Source organism: Halichoerus grypus, chromosome 6, assembly GCF_964656455.1.
Source record: "Halichoerus grypus chromosome 6, mHalGry1.hap1.1, whole genome shotgun sequence".
Lineage (NCBI taxonomy): Eukaryota > Metazoa > Chordata > Mammalia > Carnivora > Phocidae > Halichoerus > Halichoerus grypus.
Window position 1 is genome coordinate 169,081,583 of NC_135717.1, and position 24,114 is coordinate 169,105,696.

The 24,114-nt window shown below is 53.2% G+C and overlaps 1 protein-coding gene across 3 annotated transcripts in view; it reads right to left on the reverse strand.

Annotated features, from left to right (window-relative positions):
• TMEM184B (transmembrane protein 184B) overlaps positions 1-24,114 on the reverse strand; it is a 46,958-nt gene that overhangs the window by 19,850 nt on the left and 2,994 nt on the right. For 2 of the 3 annotated variants that reach the window (XM_036102227.2, XM_036102224.2), the window contains exons 2-3: positions 2,860-3,108; positions 2,116-2,281 (exon numbers count right to left, since the gene is read on the reverse strand). In XM_036102227.2, the coding sequence (XP_035958120.2) occupies positions 2,116-2,281; positions 2,860-3,051 (358 nt within the window). In that variant the 5' untranslated portion in view covers positions 3,052-3,108. Of the gene's footprint in view, positions 1-2,115; positions 2,282-2,859; positions 3,109-17,674; positions 17,799-24,114 lie in introns of all 3 variants that reach the window. The other variant, XM_078076622.1, reaches the window with a different exon arrangement.

Sequence of the window (24,114 nt, forward strand, 5' to 3'; positions counted from 1 at the left end):
TTCGGGCCCCACAGAGAAGGGAGACCACACAGGAGAGGATCCTCCTTGGCAGGGAATAGCTCTGTGCTTCTGAGGGAATCAGTGGGCAGAGGCTGCTCCTGGGCCCCCATTTGCGACTGGCAACATGACTGGAAAAGGATTCTCAACACTAGTGTGTGCAGCTCCCCAGAAACCCAGAAGTTTCCCTGGACCCTGCTGCCTCCAGGGACATCAGGCATTAGAGCCCCAGTTCCGCCCAGAGCAGGTCCCCACCTGGCCTCAGTATTCTCACCCGGCAGAGCCAAGCAGGGAACCCAGCTGGGAGCTCGATGAGGCCCCCTGCGAATGTAAGGTGCACAGAAGGTGTGTGATAAAGTCCCTTATTCATTCAGAAATTCTGGACTGAGTGAGCACCTGGCAGGTGCCTGGCTCTGCGGACACGGGCTCTCTGCCTGTCCCTGCGCCCGCGGAGTTAAGTCCACTCGGGGAGACAACAGCAAAGTAGGCACCGTGCTGTGTGTGCACGCTCACTGCCGCCGAGCTCAGGCCGTGAGGACGCGCGCAGGGTGCCGGGAGAGAAGCAACAGCAGAAGCCGTTCCAGGAGACACCAGAGTCAGGACAAAGGAGAAGGAGCGGGCCAAGAAGAGCCTTCTAGACACTGGGGAAACACCCGATGGCCCCACTGGAGAAGAGGACAGTGTGGCTGGAGGGGTGGGTGAGGGTGAGGCCCTCGGCTGGAGGGGGGCGTGGGGGGCAGTGCGCTCTGGCGGGCGCCTGCATTTCCTGGCCAAGGCATAAGGCATTTCCCGTGCCCCGCGAGGCCTCAGGGATACGCGGGTTCAAAGTGGAACAGGAAGAGAGGCTCCAGCTTCTGTGGGGATGAGCATGCTGCACCCCAATATCCACAGAGCCCAGGGCCCAAGGCAAAGCCCCCCCAGGGATGGGGAAGAGGACAACTGGTCGTGGTCAGGGCTGCCCTGCCTCAACATAGGGAACCGCGACATCTGGTCACTCTACCTGAAGCCAGCAGTGCAGACAGGGGAGGAAACAGGAAAATGCATGACCTTGAGAGGAGGAGGGGGATGTCAGAGCAGGGATCTCGAATTCAAGGACCCCTCCTCCCAGCCCTGCTGGCCTGTGCAGGTCTAGGCACTGTGGGCCTGTGACCTGTCTTAAGGGCTCTGGCCTCTCCCTCCTTCACCCGCCCTCCACAGAGAGATGTTCTAACCTGCAATTTCCAGTTGTGTCATATTCTTGTGCACCAACAGTAAAAAAGAAAATCTAAATTTCTCCGTGTACCCTGCAAGGCCGTGCACATCCTGTCTTTCCTTCCCAGTGCCATTCCGTCTCCAGCCGCCGGCCTCTCCCCTGGCCGTGGCCAGCCCCCAGCCCAGCTCCCCCTACCTCCCGGATTCCTCCCGGGCCCTGTGCATTAGCTCTCCTGGCTGCCTGGGATGCTCACCCCAGCAGCCTCAAGCTCTAGGTCTCTGCTCCCTGTGTCTGCGGCTGGGCCCCGGGGAGAGCTACCCGGTCCCGTGGTGACTGGCCAGGTAGGCAGCTGGGGGCTGGCTTTCCTCCTTGCCACCCAGCGCCCAGCCGAGGGCCTGGCCCTCCCCACAGAGCAGCTGATGTCTCCACACCGAACACGGGACCCGAAGCCCACGAAAAGCAGGGAGTCGCCTTCTTGGGTGGCACAGCAGAGCCTGCTCCCGGGACAAAGCCCTCAGGATTAAGGCACATGGGGAGGGAGCCTCACCCCTGCCACTGCCTCGCCACGGGCCCCGGATAAGCCCCTGACCCATCTGTACCTGGGGTTTCTGTCTACAAACAGACAACTTCTTCACTGCTCACCCCGATCAGAGACGCCAGGCTGAGAAATGAGGCACAGGGGGAGGGTCCCTGCTTGCAGGTGTCCCTACAGGTGTCGTGGGAGCCCTGTGGCCAAGTGCTACACACATGCCGTCACCTCTCAGCGGGGGCCCAGACGGGAACCCTGAAGTGGGTAGAGAAGCGAGGGGCAGCCCCCCCGGAGGAGCCCGGGCCGCGGGGCTTCTGGCTCCCAGACCCCGGCGGGAAGGGTGTGCAGCCCAGCCAGCGCCCCCGGCGCCCCGCCCCAGCCCGCACGCCGTCCTCACCCTCGTAGCAGTCCCGCACGGTGCCGAAGTACACGTAGTACTGGTCGTTGGTGAAGAAGAGGAGGCTGAGCCAGGAGTCGAAGGCGTAGATGGGCACGATGAAGAGGATGCGAACGATGTAGCGCTGCTCGTTGGGGCAGCTGTAGCAGCGCAGGTGCATGTAGATCTGGGGGCAGACGGGGGCAGGCTCAGCCGGGGACCCGACCGGGGCAGCCCACCTGCCACCTGCCACCCTTCTGCTCCGTGGCTGAGGGGACGGACGGACGCGCTCTGCTGTCCGGCTCTGCCGCTTCCTCGTGCTGTGGCCGATCCTCAACCCTGAGCCTCAGGCCCTCCTCAGCGACGAAACCCCCACCATGAAGCTGTTCTGAACATCAGACCAGAGGGGGCAAAAAGCTCGTCGGGTGCATTCAGGGGGCCCGGGCCAGCGTCACAGACACGGGGCCCAAGACTCTATGGACCCAGGCAAGAATGGCCGGGGAATCCAGCGTTGCGACAAGCTCCCCCGGGAGCCGAGCGCACAGCCAGTTGGAGAACCTCGGGCGAGCGGCACAGAGGAGGCCCTCGATGGATACACAGGTCTCCTCGCCACCTTCTACCAGGTGGAGCCCCCAGATTCAGGTTATTACCGCAGCACAGCCTGGCCTGGCCTAATACTCTGTGGGGACTGGAAAACCTCTCCGGATCCTTCCAGAGGGCTTTCCGTGGCTCTCTGACCCAAGGGCCCAGGACTGGCCTGGGTACCTGGTGGCAGGTGATGAGCAGGGCCGTCCAGACGAAGAACCCGGAGATGGCCTGCGCCGCAGTTGTCATCAGGAACACAGGCTGCTCCATGGCCGTGGGGCTGCCCTCAGGGATCACAGACACGCTGGGCGACGCTGCCATGGTCGTGGGCGACGCTGGATCCGGGGCCAGTGCGGCCCCCCTCACCGTCATGGTGCCTGGCAGCCAGGGGTCCCTGAGACAAACCCTTGCGGTAAGCGACGAGCTGGCCTAAAGAGAAGAAACCACAGCGTTAGCCTCCTTCCCGGGCGAGTGGCAGCGTGGCAAACAATCTTCTGGGCCTCTACATCCACCTTCAGATTGTAACTGGACACTGACCACGTGTGTCCCGGCCCAGCCACTACCGTGTCTCCCCTGGATTTGTGAAACAGGCGCCTGAGCGGTCTCTCTGCTTCTGCCTTGGCCCCTACTGTCCAGTCCCCACACGGAAGCCACGCAAGGCTTCTAGGACGTTCGCCAGACTGGGCCCCCCTCTGCTCAAAGCTCCCCAGTCGCTGCCAGCTGGTTCGAAGTATAAGCTGCTGTCCGTACAATGGCCCACAAGGCTGCCCGGCGGCTCCCTGTGGCTCTCGTCTCCCACGATTCCCACCAGGAGCCTCCACTCTGACCACGCAGACCTCCTGCGGCTCCTCCACCTCGCCCGGCCTGCTCCTGCCCCCGGGCCTCTGCACCCCTGCACGGGCTGTCGGCCACACAGCTCACGTCTACACTTCCCTCAGGTCTCTGCCCGGACCACCCGCTCCCGCAAGATGACACCGCCCCCGCCCCGGGCACTCCCGACCCCGCCGCTCTGGCTTTTCCCCACAGCGCTCCTTCCTGCCTGACTCCCTCTGGCAAAGTGTATGTTTACTCATATAGTTATTAACTGCCTCCTTCACCAGAACATAAGCTCCCTGAGGGCCAGGAGGCTCCGCTCTGCTCACAGCACCGGTCACACGGCAGGGGCTCAGCAAACACCTGCTGGGTCTGCGCATGTCCACACTTCCCCATCGAGCAAGACCACTTTGTCGCTTTCTCTCTTCAGAGAGCTGTGCCTTTTCTTTCCCGTTTCTCTCCAACTTCCCTGAGGGCCGGCCCCCGTTCTTCATCATCCATCTGTGCTGTTCTGGAGACTCTGTGGCCCACACCTTCAAACTGCTCTTTTAATTCAGTTTTCTGTATCCCTCTTCCTAAAATCCTGCCCCCTACGCTTCCCCCAAGCAGAGACTTCTATCCACATCACACGCCGCTGTGCTTCTATGTGACGGGTGGCTCTGTCCCTTGCTCGTGTGTTTATCTGCCAGAGGCTGTCCGCTCTCTGAGGCAAGACCGCATTTCTGTCTTTCAATCCCCAGCACCAAGCTCAGCACCAAAGCCATTTATAATACTCACTTTGTTACCTATTGATTTTCAGTCCTTATTTTAAAAATTAGAGGTATTTTACAGAGAAGCACACAGAGATGAGGAAACTGGCATACAGAGATTCTGGGTGGGAAAATAACAATGGGAGTGGGTGGAACACAGGCTGGCCTTCTAGGGTCCTAGGGTCCCATCCAGTTGCCCCACGCAGGCTCTCTGTCCACTGCTTTTCCCAATGGCAACTTCAAGAGCCATGGTTAACAAATGAACAATTTCACATTAAAAATTAACCCAGATGCCCCCATGGAAGAGCTGCTGTCAAGGTAGTAAAGCGACTCCTGGGAGGCTGGTCACTGCTGTGCCCAAGGCCATCCGAGCCCCACGGCCCTGACAGGTGTCCCTTTCAGTTCTGCCAGCTATCAACGGGCTGGTCAGCACCACCCCGGAGCCTCTGGTCACCCTTCGGCAGAGGCTCTGGGAGACTAAGCTGCAGGGTGACCAGAGGATCCGCTGACTGAGGCAGAGAGTGTGGACACCGGGGAGGGTGCTCTGGCCGCAGCCCAGGTCCGAGCTCCACCACCAACCAGCCGTGTGACCCCCACACAGTTCTGCTGGGCCCTGGAGGGTCTCTGCCAGAAAAACAGCCAAGCCTCCAAACCTGACCATCTCCGCCTGAGCCCGAGGTCAGGCCAGATGACCTCTCATGGTCCCTTCCAAGCCCCAGATGATATTCTCAGCCAGAACGTACTGGCTTCCGGGGTGCACCCAGGCCCACAGCCTGACCCTGGATGAAGAGGCTCTTTGCCTACTGTGTCCCCAAGCTCCTGGCTTTGCCCCCGGCCCCCCTCTCATGTCTCCAGCATCCCCTGTCCCCATCTGCACATCTGCTCTTAGCTGTAAGTTTTGACCCTAGGAAAGCCCTTTGCATTTCTATTTTCCTGTGAAAATAAATGATCTCTAACACACTGACCAAGAGATGAAACTAGATTTAAAATCCAAACTGGAGAAGGCATCTATATAAAGAAACTCAAAACTGGAGAAGGTGTCTATATAAAGACTGGTGGCGAGCTCCGAGAAAGAACCAGTGACAAGTCTAAGAATAGCTCCCGTAAGGATGGTTGCAAAACTGGAAACCAGTGCCAGAAATACTTCTTTAAAAAAGAAGATTTGGGTTGTAAATCATCATCTTTGTCTATCATCCCAAATTAAATGAATAAACACAGGGAATTGGGGGGGGGTGCCTAGAGGAAATACAAATCCTCCTAAATCTCCAGCTTCCAAGCACAGGCAGGCCGGTGTGTCAAAGGCTGTTTTGTTGGCCACTGAAGGCGGCGTTGGGAGGCCCGGCCCAGGGGCACTGCTGAGCTGACCCTGCCCACGGGGAGGGGACCTGCGCCCGGGAGGCTCCTCGGCTGTGGAAGCTGGGTGAAGGCTAGAGGCCCGGCTTCTTCCTAGGGCTCTGCTCACTGCCACTCAAGCGCCACCCCCCCACCCCCCAAGCCCAGAGAGACACTGGCATGCAGAGTTCTCTCGCATTTTCCCCATGTAGGTCAATTAGTTTACGGGCAAGAGAGCCACTCAGAGAGGGTGGGTGACTTGCCCCGAAATCAGGGATGGGACTCGAACTCAGGTCCTATAAACACATTGTCAGCCCCACGCGAGCAGCCCCTCCGGCTCCAGAGCCTCCTTCCAAGAGCCAGTCCTGTCCTGGCAGGCCCGAGACCCTCGTTGCAGAAAGGGGAGGGAGGTCCTCTGCAGGGAGGGGTAGCCGATGCTGGAAGGGCTCTCCGGCCTGACAGTGCTCGCCAGGCTTCTGGGTTTACTAGCTCTTTACCTGACTCCGGGCAGCGCTCCTGGCTTACACACTGTTTTCCCAAGCATCATCTCATGTTTTTTTTACACAGCAACTTTGAACTAAGTAATATTAACTGCATCCAAGAGATGAGGAAAATGATGTGCAGACTGGTTTTACCACCCCCCAGGTAACACCAAATGATTCGAGGGTTTTCATAATACCCCCCCAAAATACGTGAAGCAACATTCTGACTCATGGACACGTGGCCCCTGGCATGAAAGAACAGCAGGTGAGGACGGCATTTCTGAGGCCGTCGATCCCGGGGGCTTGCCTTGCTCCCGGGGCCCAGGGCAGCACACAATGCTGGACCCTGCCGACTGTTCACAGCCTGTGTGCTGGGGGTGGGGGATGGACACTGGGGTCCTACCCTCTCACCCTTGGGCGGCATCGACGGCCTTGGCCAAGGCTGGGGGGAAGGTCAGGGAAGGCTTCAAAGTGGCAGGGACTCTGGGACAGGGTGTTTAAGTAGCATAACCAAGCTTCAGCTTTGAGGCCACCCAACAGGATTCCTGCCAGACCCCACCATCTGCGAGCTTGGACAAGTGACTTCATCTCTAAGAACCTCAGTTTCCCCATCTATAATACTTCAGGGTAACTACAGAATGGCTGAGGGCGTGTTCTACTTTACAGAAGTCCTGTTAATGAATAGACAGAATAATAAAATAAAATAATAGAATAAGAATGATCATTTTGCAACTCCTAAGACAAATACTGGACATAGATATCGATATGATAAAACCCCTAGCCAACAGGCAGTCTGGGCAAGTCCAACTCTGAACGCACAGTCAAGATCACCAACATGGGGCTGCGAGAAGTTTCCAGCCTCCTGATGGGATGCACATGGCACCACCTAAGAAGGACTCTTGCCCAAAAGTGAAATGGGATCAAAAGGAGCCTCCAGAGCTACTACCGGTAGCCAGGAAATATAGAGGGTAGTGGGGCAGACTAAATGATACCATGAGGACGCAGCAGCCGAATCTAGACTACAGGACAGTCTATAGGACAAACAACCTAGTTTCACCAACAAATCAATGGCTTATAAACAAAGGTGCTTGAGGGGCTGTTACAGAATAAAGACTCCAGAGACAAAACTAAACGCAACATGTGGACTTTGTTGGGTCCTGATGCTAACAAACCAATGATGAAAAGACATCTTTGAGCTAGATAACACACAGGAATTCTTGTCAGTTTCATTAGGCGTGATCATGGCATGGCGGGTACATAAACATCCTTATCAATGGAGGAAGAATCATCTTTTCGATAAACAGTACTGGAACAACTGGACATCCAGAGGCAAAAAAGAATGAACCTTAACCTATACCTTTACACCATATACAAAAATTAATTCTAGACTACAGACCACAGATTTAAATGTAAAATGCAAGACTATAAACTTTTAGAAGACACATACCTAACAAATGGCGAGCATCTAGAATACAGCAAGAATGCTCAAGCTCAACAGTAAAAAGATAATACAATTAGAAAATGGGCAAAAGACATGAATGGATATTCCACTCAAGAAGGATACATGGACAATAAACACATAAACAGCAGTTCAACATTGTTAGCAATTAGGGAAATGCAAACTAAAACGACAAGACATCACTATATACATATTAATACAAAATAGAGACAATATCAAAAGCTGGCCAAGGTGCAGGGAAACTGGCTCTTGTGTTCATTCCTGGTAGGAATATAAAATGGTAAGCCACTCTGGAAAACAGTTTGGTACTTTCTTACAAAACTAACACACCATTTACCATACAAGCCAGTAATCACTCTTAGACGTTTCTCCTACAGAAATGAAAACATATGCTCACAAAAAACCCTATACACTTATGTCCACAGCAGCTGTATTTGTAATTGCCAAAACCTGGAAACGATCCACATGTCCTTCAACAGGCAAAAGGTTAAACTCCAGGACGTCCAGATCATGGACTACTACTCAGCAATAAAAAGCAACAAACTATTGATACAAGCAGAAATCTGGACGGAGCTCAAGGGCATTCCGTTGAGTGAGAATAGCCAATTGCAAAAGGTCACATACTGTTTGGTTCTGTTTATATATAACATTCTCAAAATGGCAAATCTATAAAGATGCAGAACAGATTGGTGGTTGGCAGAGGACAGCAAGGAAGGGGTGTGCACAGAGAGACAACAGCACGGGGACTTCCCTCCAGGTGACGAGCTCCCTTGTATCTTGATGGTGGTGGCTACATGAGTCTACAGGTGATAAAACTGTACAGAGCCCCCTCCCCCCCAAGAACAGTGAAAACTGAATAAGGTCTGTAGTCTAGTTAATAGTACTGTACTAATGTCCACTTCTGGTTTTGATCATGGTCCTATAGCAATTCGAGATGTCACCATTAAGAACAGGGCACATGGGACTTGGGAGTACTATTTTTGCAACTTCCTGTGAACCTATAATTATTTCAAAATAAAACAAGTTTTTTTTTAAGATTTTATTTATTTAAGAGAGAGCATGAGCAGGGGTGGGGGAGGGTAAAGGAAGAGGGACAAGCAGACTCCCTGCTGAGCAAGGAGCCCACCGAGGGCTCGAGCCCAAGACCCTGAAGATCATGACCTGAGCCAAAGTCAGAAGCTTAACCGACTGAATCACACAGGTGCCCCAAAACAAGTTTTTTTTTTTTTTTTAAGTCCTTATCAAATAGAGATGCATACTGGATTATTTAAGGGTGAAAAATAACATGACTTCTGGGATTCGTTCTTTCTTTTTTTTTTTTTTTAAAGATTTTATTTATTTATTTGAGAGAGAGAATGAGATAGAGAGAGAGAGCATGAGAGGGGGGAGGGTCAGAGGGAGAAGCAGAATCCCCTCCGAGCAGGGAGCCCGATGCGGGACTCGATCCCGGGACTCCAGGATCATGACCTGAGCCGAAGGCAGTGGCTTAACCAACTGAGCCATCCAGGCGCCCCTGGGATTCGTTCTTTAAAAGGGGGAGAGGGACCGAGGCAGCAGGACGATAGGACATTCCTTGCTGTTGACGCTGAGTGACCAGAGGCAGAAATCCGTTCTATTATTTGCTCTACTTCTGTATGTTTGAAATTTTCCTTAGTAAAAAGCTTTAGACAGTAGAACAGAATTTTCCACAAAATTTGTAATGAGATGGGCAGTGACTCAGGAAACCGTCTGCTTCAGAGATCTACTGGTTATCTTCTAGAAAAGCAATCAGAAAGACCTGTCAAAGCTAACAACTTAGTTCAACACATCTTCCTTTCATAAAAAAAACTTCCGCATTTGTCCATGTTTTTCTATGAATACTGGCTTCCCAGTTAAGTTTTTGAAATACCTTTAAGCGTGTTTAGTATGTCCCTTCATGGGAAAGGCGTGTTATCACAACAAATGAGAAAAGAACTGCTCTTTTAGAAGACACTGAGGCCGGCGAAGCATTCTGGAAAAGTATATTCGGAAATGTGGGAAATGTTTCTACTGTCATAGGATTTTGTTACCGAAAACAATATAAGTCTGTAACTTACAAAATCTCTCGTGTCTGAACTCCTAAAAACCTACATAACAGAATTTGCTAATCTGCTCAAAAATTTCCAAAGCATTTGAGTGGGTTTTGGACTCGTGTGTTAAGAACTTTAAAATAAAATACCTTCCATTTAGTTGACAAAAACATCTGATTGGCATCAGGAAGGATGGAAATGTACTAGCCAAATTTCAACAAATCCTCCACATACGCAGTGGACAGGATGGAAAAATGAGTAACCCAATTTAGTAAGAAAGCCAGTGATGCGTTTCCTCCGTGTGCAGCTATGTGTCTCAGGCAGGGATCTTTCTCAGAGAGGGCAGCCATTAAAACCAGATAGCTACGCAGACTGAACATAGAGCCAGACCATCCAACTGCTCGCTCATAGAGCACGAAAGCACACTTTCCAAAAATAATCAAGCATATGAAAGCAGAGGCTTTTGTACCACCACCAAAATAAAATTTAAAAAAAATTAAGTATTACATCTTTAGCTCATCCTTTGATTCCTATTTTTGGTTTAGGTTTTATGATCTACATGGTCGAACAGTAAGGTAATACTTGTATATAGCAACACGCAGGTATTGGGGGTACACACCCAAAAAGTTTTTTTACTGCTAGGGATGCAGCCCATCACTGACAGGGCTCCCTCTTCCCTCTGAGGCCTCTGCCGCCTCTGTCCTTGTGCCTCCCCCCGTGTCGGGCCCGCTCCCTCCATCCGAGGCTGAGGCAGACACAAAGCACAGTCGAGGCCTGGTCCCGCCTCCCTCCCAGTGGCCCACCTGCCGGCCAGGCGGCTCCACACCTGGAGTCCTCACTTGCACGCCAACCCGAAGGCTGTGAAGAAGCCAGGCCACAGTCCATACTTTGTCCCAGGCCCTGAGTCAGGGAAACTGCTGGAATCCCGGGGCTCCCACCTGGCTGTGACTGGGCAGGTGCCTGGGTGTCTCTGAACTTGTTTCGCAGGTGCACCGTGCCCACCTTGAGCCCAGTGAGTTTAGGAACTCAGAGTTTTCCCGATTTACAAAGGATTACAGTGCTGTATATGGTGTGCAGAGTGACTCCCCCAGAGGAATGTGGGCAGCACCCAAAAATCAAATACATAGTATTTCCATAGAGAAACATGAGATATTTTTAAAGAACATAATTAGTCTCACATCAATTCAGGTCAGATTTTTGCTACGAAATTAGTTTGCTGCAGGCTTGAAAGAACCTTTGGGATTTCGAGCGTTCTGGATTCCAGAAAGGTGGGGGCCTGGGCCGCCCTCCAGCACTGCAGGGAGGCTGATGCTCGAAGAAGCAGGAATCCAGCGTGGTCTACTTCTTACCTTATTTTCAGATGTGACCATGTCCCTCCTCCTGAGCTGAGATCCTTTGAGGATGTGTCAGGATCTGACAGTGGGTGGAGTGCAGTTCTGACCCCTCTGTGGAGAAGCCAGGGCCCTGGGCAGCTGGGTCCCAGCCTCGCCCCCACCCAGCCCCCCACCGCCTCCTCCCCAAGGGTCCCTGCAAACTGGTGGCCCCTGCCTCTGTGCCAAGTCGCCATCCCCTCTGCCCTGGTCCTTGTGGGGAGAGCCAACTCTTCACTCCCAAGTCATCCTCAGCATCATGGCCTCACCCGGGGGCCAGCCCACTCCCACTCAGCCACCCTGTGCTCACTCCACAGCACTAAAAGGTCAGCTGGGACGCTGTTCTTGTCTCCCCACACCTGAGTCATCTGACACAGTGTCAGACACATAGTAGGGATGTGGAAGAGAAGAATCCACCAATGCGCTCACTGTCTGGCATTAAGCCACCAGCTGCAGACCACAGGCTTTCCATCACTTAGCCCCTCCCCACCATGGACACTTGCCAGAGCTTGGCTGAAGGACTTGGACCTTTGGCTGGAGTGAGGGATAGGCTGGGTGAGGGCAGAGGATGGAGGCTGCATCACACTGCCTCACACCCATCTTCCAAAGTGGAGAGGCCAAGCCAAGGAGGGCAAAGGGACTTGTTCAATGAGCTCCAACAGGATACAACCCAGTCCACCTGGTGGCAGCAACCGGAAGATGAGTCTGCCAAGATGGAGATGTTTTTACAACTGGAACCATCTAGCAACATTCTGTTGCTTTGAGAATAAGGAAGCTCCCAATCAACTGAGGCTAGAAGTCCCCTGGGGCAGGAACACTGACTGAGCAACCTCCGTTGGGTAGTTTACACTTACCTACCTTCTCCCCAACTAGCCTGCAACCTCTTGGAGGTCAGAGGTCATGCCTTATGCCCTGGCAGTGGTCTCAGGGCCTGGACACAGTTCACCCTCAATGTGCTTTGACTGGATAAGGGAACAACTGAATGAGTGTCTGCCCTTTGCAGTTCCTTCCAACTCTGAACGTCTGTGATGCCCTCCATCACCACCTTGCCAACCCTGGGGAGTGGAACGTTCTCTTGCTCCCACCCACAGATCTTTGTCCCCATCAGCCTCAGCAGATATCGCCTTCTATGACCTATCACAGTTTGCTCAAGGCACGTCTTCCCTGGTCTTCCAGAGCATTTACCACCCTGCGATTAGATCTGTTTCCTTAACGCACTGTGAGTTGGACTCCATGAGGGCAGGGATCAGGTGCCATGTGGAAAAAGTATTTACTGACTGATTACTTAGGGGACAGAGGGAAAAACATGAACAGAGGCATGGAGACAGTATGTGGACAGGCACTCGGCCAAGAATGTGCCCAGAGCAGAATTTCTGCATCTGGTCCCTGTTAAAGATGGGGGCGGGGCAGCCTGATTGACAGACCACCTGTGGCTCTCTAGCTTGACAAGGCCCTCCTGACAGCCCTGTGTGGTGGGTCTTGTTGCAGCTGGAGCATCCAGGCTGGGGTACAGTACCCTGGGAGGCCACAGGGAGCAATGGAACGCAGAGCCCCGCTGGGTCACCGAGGTACAGGGCTGGATGGAACTCACCTTGTGGGTCAGAAAGCCAGGTTCAGGGGAGAAAAGGAAGGAGTGACAGTTTATAAATGTCCTCTTCATCCCCAATCAGGGGTCCAGGCAAGGTGAACCAGTTGCCAGAAGGGTGCTTGAGGGCATAGAACCAGAGTATAGAGAAGTGGGGGTGGGGGAGGCTCCTGAGTAGAATCCAGGCAGCCCTAGCAAGGCCGAATGAACTAAGCCAAGCCCTAGAAAAGCACCCAGAGGGCCACGAGTGCTCACTTCCCCTAAGACAGCGCCTACCCCCATTCTTCCCTAAACAAGACAGCTTCTGGCTAACTCCCTCCTGAAAATACCCATCTCTTCCAGAAGAGCTACAAAGCTATGTGCAAGCTCGGTCACCTGCCTTGGAAGATAGAGGTTTCAGAGAACACCTCACCATCTCAGAGTCCTTTTCACTTCATGTTGGGGGGATACCTTGCTGTTACCCGCCCCCCGATTTCCTGTGTCAAAGACTGAATAATGTACCCCCCCAAACATGTCACATCCAAACCGCCGAACCCGGGAATATTTTGCCTGACATGGCAAAAGGGGCTTTGCAGATGTGACTACATTAAGGCCACCGAGAGGGTCCCAGATTATCTGGGTAGGCCGGATATAATCACAAGGGCCCTCATGAGAGGGAGGCAGGGGGCTGAGGGTGTGAAGGGGGCAGTGTGACAACGGGAGCAGCGAGGAGAGACTGGAAGGTGCCAGGCTGCTGGCTCTGAGGATGGAGGAAGGGGCCCTGAGCCAAAGAATGCAAGTGGCCTCTAGAAGCTTGAAAAAACAAGGAAACAGATTCTCCCGAAGGAGCGCAGCCCTGCCAACACCCCGATTTTGGCTCAGCGAAATACATTTTGGACTTGTGACCTCAAAACTGTAGGATGATAAATTTGTGTCACTAAGTCACTACGTTTCCGGCAGTTTGTTGCAGAAGCCATAGGAAAGCAATGCATGCAGTTTCCAGACGGGGAAACGGAGGCTTGGGGGGCTACTGCGGTTTGCCCACAGCCCCCTGTAAATGGCTCCAGCCGTGGGCCCCGCCACTGACTAGCTCTGCGTCTGCGGCCAAGTTACATAAGCACTCCTTGCTTCGGCTTCCCCAGCTGTGCAATGGGGTTGCAGTCACTCGAGCCTGGGACAGAGCTGCGAGGAGCAAACGGGGTGATGCGCCAGGCACGGCCCTGTGTGAGCTGATCTATCCCAATTCCTCTCCTGCCTTAGAGCCACTCCATCCGTCGGTCAGGCTGGCGGTTCACAGGCCCGGCAGTCTCTGAGCCCCAGGTCTGTCCTGTCTCTGCTTGTTTGCTCTTTTTTAAACCTTCTGAGGTCATATTTTCATTCATCAGTTTCAGATCCAAGCCCTTTTGAGCTGCGGCCATGAAGCGCTCACTCAGGCGGTTGCCACACACCCACAGGCCGAGCGATGCTGGCAACCTGTTCGCACGCACGTCTCCAGAATATTAACGCAGACTGGGAGGGATTTGGGTTGAATAGATTCAATTTTTTAAAAAATATATATGGAAGGGGCGCCTGGGTGGCTCCGTCGATTAAGCGTCTATTTCAGCTCAGGTCATGACCTCTGGGGTCCTGGGATCAAGCCCCGCGTGGGGATCCCTGCTCAGCGGGGAGTCTGCTTCTCCCTCTGCCCCTCACCCTGCTCACGCTCGCGCGTGCTCACTCACTCTCTCTCTTAAATAAATAAAATCTTAAAGAAAAAAAGAAAAATATATATGTAAAACTTTCCATCTTAACATAGCTCACCAGGTAGAATCTGACTTAGGAATTGCTCATCTGAACGGGCCACTCTGGCCCCACCCCGGCACCCATGACAACAGCCCTCCTGCCTCTCCAGGGGCTGTTAGGCTCTGTGAACTCCCCGGGGGGGGTGGGGGGGGTGGCGCCTGCCTTCTCGGGGAAGCTGACCCACATCCGAGCAGGTCAGCAGCCCACAGCCTGGCCCTTCTCCAGAGGGGATTAGAGGACCAGAGCGCCGGAGGCCGGGTGATTCTGTCCGGGCAGACTTTGGGAAGAGGATCACGTGCCCTTATGAGGGGCAGCGTCCCCTGTCAGCCCCACTTCCTCAGTCAACACCCACAAGCCTGGCCACTCCGGTGGCTCCTCATCTCTCCCCCTTCTCTCGAGGCCAAGTTCCCATGAACCTCCCAACCACGAAAGAAAAAATCCTCCAATCGTGTAGCCCTCCTTCGCTTGGGGGGGTTGGGGCGGAAATATAAGGGAACACCAAAGTCATCCAAAATTCTTCGGCAAGGGCTGACTTAATTCAGCCTTGTAATTAAGTTTTGTTTTGTTTTTTAATACATACCAGGCCAAATCTTGATCACCCTAGTTTTCTCCCAAACTGCGAACAGATGGGCCAACGCCCTGCCTCTTTCGCCGGTTTCTGTGTCCCCCTTTCCCGCCACCTAAACCCCATTCAGCACTGCACAAATGGGTGCCCTTCAGATGCAGAACCCTGAACCTCAATTGTCCTACTGCCCCGTGGGAGCAGGCTGCCTAGGCGAGACCCCTGAACCTGCCCCAGCCCCTGCGGCCCCTTGAGCAAGGAACGCGGCTCCTGCCCGGGGTGCCTGTGTGAGAAAATCCCAACCTGAATTTCACTCACACAAAGACGTACTGAGTGCGGCGAGCCGGCATTCCTCCCTAGGCTTACGTACACCCAGTGAGTGCACATGTCCCACAGACAAGAACGAGAACCTGCACGACAGCCCTGTGTACATGGCAGAATTATTTTTTGGTGTGGATACATAAATGGGGATACGTTCAAACGGTGGACCCCTACACAGCAGGGAAAAAGAACACAGCACTGCTAGTCACAGTCTGGACAAATCTCACAGTTTGTTCTATAGGACTCCATTTCTGCAAAGGTCAAAACCAGGCAAAACTAGTCAGTAGTGATGAGGTGCGAGTAATGGTTACCTTGGGAGGAGGCCGCAGGGAGCCTTCTGGGCCCTGGGCGTGTTCTGCAGCTTGATCTGGACATGATTTATATGGGTATTTACGGATGTAAAAACCCCCTGGGCTGTAGGTCTAAGACTAGCGTACTTTAGTAGTACTAGTGTACTCTAACTAAAGTAAGTATACTTTAAAAGTATAAATACTTACCTTTGAGCACCCTCTGTATGCTAAGTCCAAAGGGTATTCTCAGACAAGACGCTGATCCCTTAAGAGCTTACAGTCTGGTGGGGAAGAAAATACACTCAAACACTACAAGGCTGCCCGTGGCCAGTGGGACAGGTAGTGAGGGTCAGCCCAGGGTATCAGTATCACTCGTGATTTGGGGAGACAGAAAAAAACTGATTAAATGCAGGGTTTGGAGGTAGCCAGACCAATGTCCAAATCCAGCCTCTTGCTGTGTGACCGGGACAAGATGTTGGCCCCATTTCCTCTTCTGAAAGGGGGAATCACCAGCAGCCACACCTCATGGGTTCTCGTGAGGATGCAGGGAAAGAACTCACCGTGCACTCAGGCCTGAGACTGGTGTGATTCCGGCCCCGAGGCTGGTCCCACCCAGCGCTGCACTGGGGTTTGCAGATGTGACCCAGGCCTGCCCCCAACAGCCTTCACACGGAGCATGATTTGTTCCAATCTCACCCAGACTTGGCCCTCAAGGAGCTCGCAGCCAGGGAATCAGATACCTAGGACACACTGTCAAAAGGCTCCGTGCCAGTGGAGAGGGGCAGATAAAGAAGCCACGGGGGTCAGAGGGCCCTGCAGGGGTAGAAACTGAGCTGGGCCTTGCAAGGCAGACAGGATTCCGTGCGTGGAGAGGCGCCTGCTCCCCAGGGGAAGGCCAGCAGGGAGCGGGGCCTGCGTGAGTACAGGCAGGGAGGCGGGAAGTCAAGAAGGCACACAGAAGAAAAAGCAACTAGTCGAGTGCGGCTCAAGGAGCCCAAGGGCGCCTGGCTGGCTCAGTCTGAAGAGCGTGCGACTCTTGATCTCATGGTTGGGTGTTCGAGCCCCATGTTGGGTGTATTTTATTTAAAAAATAAAATCTTGGGCACCTGGGTGGCTCAGTTGGTTAAGCGACTGCCTTCGGCTCAGGTCATGATCCTGGAGTCCCTGGATCGAGTCCTGCATCAGGCTCCCTGCTCGGCGGGGAGTCTGCTTCTCCCTCTGACCCTTCCCCCCTCTCATGTACTCGCTCTCTCTCATTCTCTCTCTCTCAAATAAATAAATAAATAAATAAATATTTAAAAAATAAAATCTTAAGAAAAAAACAGAAGAAAGGGCCCAGGAGAGAGGACCTAGAACACCCAGGGCTGAGTTCGACTTTATTTTGCTGTCAGTGGGGTACCCCTGCTGGTTTCAGAGGTCAGGAAGTGTGCATCTCTGAGCAAGGATTTAAAATGACAAGCCAGCCAACAGCAGTGTTTCGGAAGAAGGGGGCGACTACTTTCTCCCGGGCTGGGACTGGGGGTCCTTTTACCAAGAAACATCCAAACCTTCACACCTGGTCCCCTCTGTGAGACCCAAGCATGCATTTTGTTTGTTTGTTTTTTGAGTAAACTCTATGTCCAGCGTGGGGCTCGGACTCAGGACCCTGAGATCAAGAGTCACAAGCTCTACGGACTGAGTCAGCCAGGAGCCCCCAAGCATGCATTTTTTTTTTTTTTTTTTTTTTTTTTTTAAAGATTTATTTATTTATTTATTTGAGAGAGAGAGAATGAGAGAGCAAGCACATGAGAGGAGGGAGGGTCAGAGGGAGAAGCAGACTCCCTGCCGAGCAGGGAGCCCGATGCGGGACTCGATCCCGGGACTCCAGGACCACGACCTGAGCCGAAGGCAGTCGCTTAACCAACTGAGCCACCCAGGCGCCCCCCAAGCATGCATTTTTGATTAGATGGTGGCAGGGGCCTTCTTGCCCTGGGTGAGATATAAGGATACATTCTTACGGTTGTTTACCTAATTTTATTTATTTTTTGAAAAATCATATATTCCCATGATTCGGCACTCAAACAGTTCAAAGGGTCTCTAGCGAACAGCCTCCCAGCACCAGCCCCATCCCAGAGGCACCACATCCACCGACTTCCTGCAGGCCCCCGAGACCCTGTGTACACAACGCAAGCAAATGCACTTTCCCTTTACACACACGGAGGCACACGAGACACCCCCCTGCACCTGCTGCCTTCACAGCAATCCATCTTGGCGACTGCTCCGTATCCGGGCACGGAGCTCCCACCTGATCTTCCGTAGCTGCCCGGTATTCCATGGTTCACACGGAGCATGATTTGTTCCTGGACCCCTGCAGATGGACATGAGAATCTTTCCAATCTTTTGCTAGTACAAATAGGGCAGCAATGACTAACCTTCATATAAATTATTTTTTTTTCTTTAAGATTTTATTTATTTGCGAGAGAGAGAATGAGAGACAGAGAGCGTGAGAGGGAGGAGGATCAGAGGGAGAAGCAGACCCCCCGCTGAGCAGGGAGCCCGATGCAGGACTTGATCCCGGGACTCCAGGATCATGACCTGAGCCGAAGGCAGTCGCTTAAGCGATTGAGCCACCCAGGCGCCCTCAAATAAATTATTTTCCACACATATTAAAACATCTGTAGGATGAATCCCTAGAAGTCCAACCGCTGGGTGAAAGTGTACAAGTGGCTCTAATTTTGAAAATGTTGCCAGAGAGACAGGATACATTTAAATCCCCATCCAAGGGGCGCCTGGGTGGCTCAGTCGTTAAGCGTCTGCCTTCGGCTCAGGTCATGATTCCAGGTCCTGGGATCGAGCCCCGCATCGGGCTCCCTGCTCAGCGGGAAGCCTGCTTCTCCCTCTCCCACTCCCCCTGCTTGTATTCCCTCTCTCACTGTGTCTCTCTCTGTCAAATAAATAAATAAAAAATCTTTAAAAAAATAAAAAATAAAAATAAATAAATCCCCATCCAAGGGTGCCTGGGTGGCTCAGTCGGTTAGGCGACTGCCTTCGGCTCAGGTCACGATCCCGGGGTCCTGGGATTGAGCCCCGCATCGGGCTCCCTGCTCAGTGGGGTGTCTGCTTTCCCTCTCTCTCTGCCCCTCCCCCTTGCTTGTGTTCTCTCTCTCACTCTCTCTCAAATAAAATCTTAAAAAAAAAAAAAAATCCTCATCCAAGAAATAAGCCTAATTATTAGGAAAAATACTGACAATGTGTAGTTTTTTAAGAGTGCCCAGATGAAGAAACAGGAGAGCAAAGCCCTGTTCAGTAGACAGAGCATGGGGTCAGGAGATGGTTCTGGACCTGCATCAGCCCCTACTCACCCAGTGCCCAGGTCCACTTGTACTTCCTCATCTGTGAGTGAGAGGCCAGACCTGCTCAGTCCCTCAGCCCTTCCCAGAGCAGACAGGCCCTGATGTCCTGGTCCCAGGACAGGTGGAAGGATGGACTGTGACCAGAGTCACCACAACAGTCAGCCATAATTGGTCTCTCTGGGCATAGGTGCCAGGGGCCAGGGGAGGAGCAGGCCACAGAGTACGCACCAGAGGCAAGCCTGGTGGGAGGGGGTGGGAGTGGAGAGCCCCAGAGGATCAAGTGTTTCCAGCCTGGCCATCCCAAATGAGTGAGAAGCACCTCTTGCTGTCTTCCCCGCACCAGCTGCTGGGACACCACACCCACACATGACACGCTCACACTCTACGACCTTCACTGCCTCGTCTACCGTGGACCTGTTACATAACATGGGAGCCGGACCACAGCGGCCACCTACACCTCACTCAAGTGGGCAGCCGGCGGAGGACGGTGGCCTCTGGATGCCCAGTGTCCTCCCTGCAAGGACAGCTGGGTAAACACAGCGGGCAGGGCAGGGCTTCCTCCCACCTCCACAAATCCAACTCAACGATGAAGAACTGGGAATGAAATGGTCTTCTGCCCCCAACAGAGTAGGAGATGCCTCTTGGCACACCAAAGACAGCTTTCGAGAGGAAGAACCTTCACCAACCTTCCTGTTTCCAGCCCATGCTTCACTCCAACGGACTGGAGGGCCAGGAAATCCTACAAATCAAATCACACTTAAATGCACGGAGGTTATTGCTATTAAAATTTTTCTAACAAAAGCACAGTGTGGGATGCCTGGGTGGCTCAGTCGGTTAAGCATCTGCCTTTGGCTCAGGTCTTGATACCAGGGTCCTGGGATCGAGCCCCAATTCGGGCTCCCTGCCCAGTGCGGAGTCTGCTTCTCCCTCTCCCTCTGCCCGCTTGGGCTCTCGCGCTCTCTCTAAAATAAATAAATAAAATCTTTAAAAAAAAAAAAGCACAGAGCATCAACTTTCCTTTGTTTTGGTAGATCTAGATCCTGACATGCACTATTTGTTTAAAATCCACAGACAAACTCATGGAGAGATGTACCTCCTCTTCCTGGAGGTGAGGCAGGGAACCCAGACACCCTGGGAGAGCTCACTCGGCCTCACCTGCCTGTGTGTCTGCCTTTGTGTGTGCTCAAGGTAGGCCCACTGCTTGGAAAGCCTTCCCACACTGCTCCGCCTGCCAACCTCCACTGACCATCAGAGCCCCCAGCTCAACCCACCTTTCCCTGCAGGGAGCCTTGGCCCCTTAGCCCCCACCCCACCCTGGCAGCTTCAACCTGATCCTCTATACACACACCTCCCAAGTCTAGGCAGCAATTCCACCTGCTGGGCGTCTAGAGGTGGGACTGCAGGCTCCGAGGGCATAGCTGTACTTGGGGTGGGGGGCTCCCAGAGAAGCAAAGGCACAGGATTCAAACCTTCGAGCTTCCTTCCATAGGATCTCAGGCCAATTCACCATTCTGAGCCTCAGTCTATCCCGCAACAAAACAGGCAGGATAATCCCAAGGCTCCAGGGCCACTGGGAAGATTAAATGAAACAGTTTACGTGAAATGTAATTTGCAAACTGCAAAGCCCTACACAAATTCTGGTGAGGATTAGTAATACTGGTATTAATTAATGTGTGAATCTTAGGTGATATTAATATCCTCACACACATCCCTTCACCAGTACCCATCGTTGTGCCTTGCAGGCACCCAAAATGATCATTAATGGAATCCCAGATTCCGTGTGTTCTAGATGGAATAAAAAACACAAGCGCTACAGGCAAAGACCAGGACGCTCTGCCAGTGGCCGCCGGAGCGGCAGCCCTGGGGTGAGCTCTTCTTCCCTCAGAGCCTTTCGTAAATGGTGACCCCGAGGGCTTTGGGGAGCAGCACTGCCCAGCAGAGGGGAGGTTCTCGGCCACCTGCCAGCAAGACAGGGCCTCCCTGGGGGCAGGATGTCCACAGTTGCAGCAGGAGAAAAATAAAGGTAGGCAACTCCACAATGCCCTCGAGAGTGGGCAGGCTGTCTGATGTGAAAACCCCTGCAGGGTGACAGATGCAGCAACTTCTAGAGGTCTCGCCCCACCCACTCTGTTGAGGTGGGAGTGGCAGGGACAGCTATCCTGGGACTGCCCATGGTCGCAGGCACAAGAGTTCACAGATCACAGGTCCCCAGCGAGGAGACCTGAGTCTTCCGGAGGATCACCAAACAAATTTCAGGTTGGAAAAGAAGCCACGCACACACACACAGACCCCTTCTCCATCCATCTTCATGTGACCTGCTCTGAATCTAAACCAGGCCCTTCCCTTGGGGAGCTCAAGGCTTTAGAACCAAGGACCTCACCTGCGCCTTGCGGGACTCAGGAGGTGAGTAGAGTAGCCCCACCAGTGGCAAGTGACTTGCCCAAGGTCATCACTGGTTCTCCGACTTTCATGCAGCTCTCTGCTTGCTGCTCACACCATAATGCCATTGAGCAAAAAGCTCAGGAAAGTCATCTTTCCCATAGATACTTGAAATACAGCACCAGGGGATCTGGTTTTTAACTTCTGTGACTCTTTCATATCTATGACCAACTTAATAATGTCACGGGTAAATTCTTATGACCTGGTGTTATGTAAACAATGAGATAATGCAGGATTATACCTAGAAAGAAAATACGCCCACATCAACAGTGATTATTTCTTGGTTTTGAAACTGGGGGTGATTTTTAGTCTTACCCACCAACCTTCTGTGTTCCAAGTTCACTACAATCAACAAGTCCTATTTTCAAAAGCAGAGAAGCCTATTGTTTTTCAAAGGCTGAAACATTCAGATCAACCCTGCAAACTTTCCATTAAATACTCAATTACTCGTGTGTGACTTTTTAAAACAGAGTACAGCCGGAAGTGATGCGGGTCAGGCACAAAGGTTTTCTGGGTGGGATCTTCCCCCTCTGGCTTCCGTCCCAGCGGAGAAGGAAAAGGAGTGACTGCGGGGCTTCCTGCCTCTCAGCACAGGCCCAAGACCTCCCAGACCCCGGGCTGTCCCATGTGCCCCATCGGCTCCTGGTGGAAGCTCGGCTCTAATCGACAATCCTGTTCTGATTAATCCTGGCCTTAATATCTGTCACTTCTCGAGAATAATTCCAGCTTTACCCCGAGTGGCAATGACATTAACCTACCCAGCCGTTCATTTGTGTCATCGAAAACTATTTCAGCACTACTCTGTGGAAGGCACGTGCCAGACAGGGAGCCGTCAGTAACCCAAGACTCGAAACGACCAACCAGAGGCCACACATCATCCTTCCAAGTTCTGCCCTAGCACCAGGCAGCAGCAGAAATGTGAACAAAGGCTGCCTGGGTGTGCAGCCTAATTCCAGCACCTCGACTCCCTTTGCTGCGGTGCTCCCCCCGGCCCCCGCCCTCCCCTGCCCAGTCCGGAGGCAAAGCGGGGTCCAGGGACGAGTCCCTGCAGAGAATCCCGGTGGCTTAGCCGCACTGCACTCAGGCACCTGCACCGCATGCCACTCGGCAGGAGGTGGAGGCGAAGAGGAGGGAACATGAGAAAACCCCAAACTGCGAGCCCATCCAATTCTCTCAACAGCCCCCTCCCACTTTACTTCTTCCCCTTTCTGTGTCCTCTTTGAGGCTGAGAAGATCACATTCGATTAACCTTTACTGAGACTCCACTGGGTTAAGACCAGATGCCAAATAATGTTATAGACAAGAACTCAGACCTCGGCTTTGCATCTCCTCTTCCCTCTGCCTGGAACCTGCTTCCTCTCCTTCCGCACGGTAACAGCTTCAATGTCACCTCCTCAGAAAAGTGCCTGCCCAGGCAGGAATGCCCTGACGCTCCCTCAGGGCGCCCACGACAACGGTCATCGCTCCTGTGTCTGCGCTCTCTGCCCCCAGCGGGACTCAGCTCCGCGACTGTCTGACACACACACACGCAAGACGTCTTTTCTTATTTTTCAGAAGTGTTTTTTCTTAAGTAGGCTCTACACCAAATGTGGGGCTTGAACGCACGACCCTGGGATCAAGAGGCAGATGCTCTGCGAACGGAGCCAGCCGGGTGCCCCAGCAATACCTCTGTCTTAAATAAACTGAACAGCCCGTAGTGTTCCCGTAACAACCAGTGCTCACTGAGCCTGTGCCGAGTGCTGTGCTGAGCTCCATGCGGGCGTGAGGTCACAGCCGCGTGGTGGCCGCGCTATTATTATTCCCATTTTACAGACGTAGGAAATTGCATCATCTCCCCATTTTTAAAGAATGGAAATTAGAACCTGGTAAGCAACTTGCCCAAGGCCACAGGGCTAAAAAGAAAGCGAGGATTTAGACATCTCCCAGTTCTCTCTCCAGGCCACCAGGGCTGCTCGGCCCCTCATCTTCCACTCTCCCAGAGGGGCATTTCTTTCTCCCACTGCCAGCGACCATTCGTCTCCTCCTCAATTCTCAGCCTCCTCGCCCAAAGCACCCGATTCCAGAATCGTCCGACTCCTCCCCTCCAGGCCTGCAGCCCGAGCTCCCACACCCAATGCGGATGTGTCGTGCAATGACCCCTCGTCTTGTAGCCCTGAGGCCCAGCGACTAGAGCCGCTGCATGAATGCTGGCCCCTGGACACCCAGCAAAGCAGGCAGGGAGAGCAGGGACCTCCCCAGTGAACTCACACGTGGGACCCGTGGTTAAACCCAGATTCCCAGGCTCCAGTTCCTGCTCCGTCCCTACTCCCCTCTGCTTGTATTTATGGGCTGCTGAGCGTGGGGACATGTTGAGATCCACCGTAGCTCTCAACAGGGGGAGGCAGCCCATGCTCATTCCAGATCTACGGCATGAGAAGTTGGTGAGGTCCCGCAGGACCCGGGAGAGCCAGGAAGAACGCGAGTTCCTGTTCAGTGGAGCCACTTGACAGCCGGCCCCAGAAGCCAGTTTGAGGGCAGACGCCACGACAGTGGTGGGCTCCAGAGGCCGTCCTGGGTCACGTGGGGTCATCAAAACCAGAAGCTGCTGGAAGAAGAAACGGGAAAGGCAGCAGGGCCTAAAGAGGATGCCCGTGGGGAAAGCGTCCTGAGTTGCAAAAAGGAGAGAGGGAGGCTGGGTGTTCTCAGAGTCCTCTGCAGGAATACGGGAAGGAGAAGAAATGGTAATGCTGTCCCGCACAAGGTGTGTGACACATGGCTGAGGACCTCAATTCCGTTTTGAAACCTTCAGGGGCTCCCTGTTGACCACTTCGGGGTCAAGTTCAAACTCCTTAGCGAGGCCTTCAAAGATCCTCATGCCCAGGCCCACTGTAGCCAGGTCCGGGAGGTGAGGTA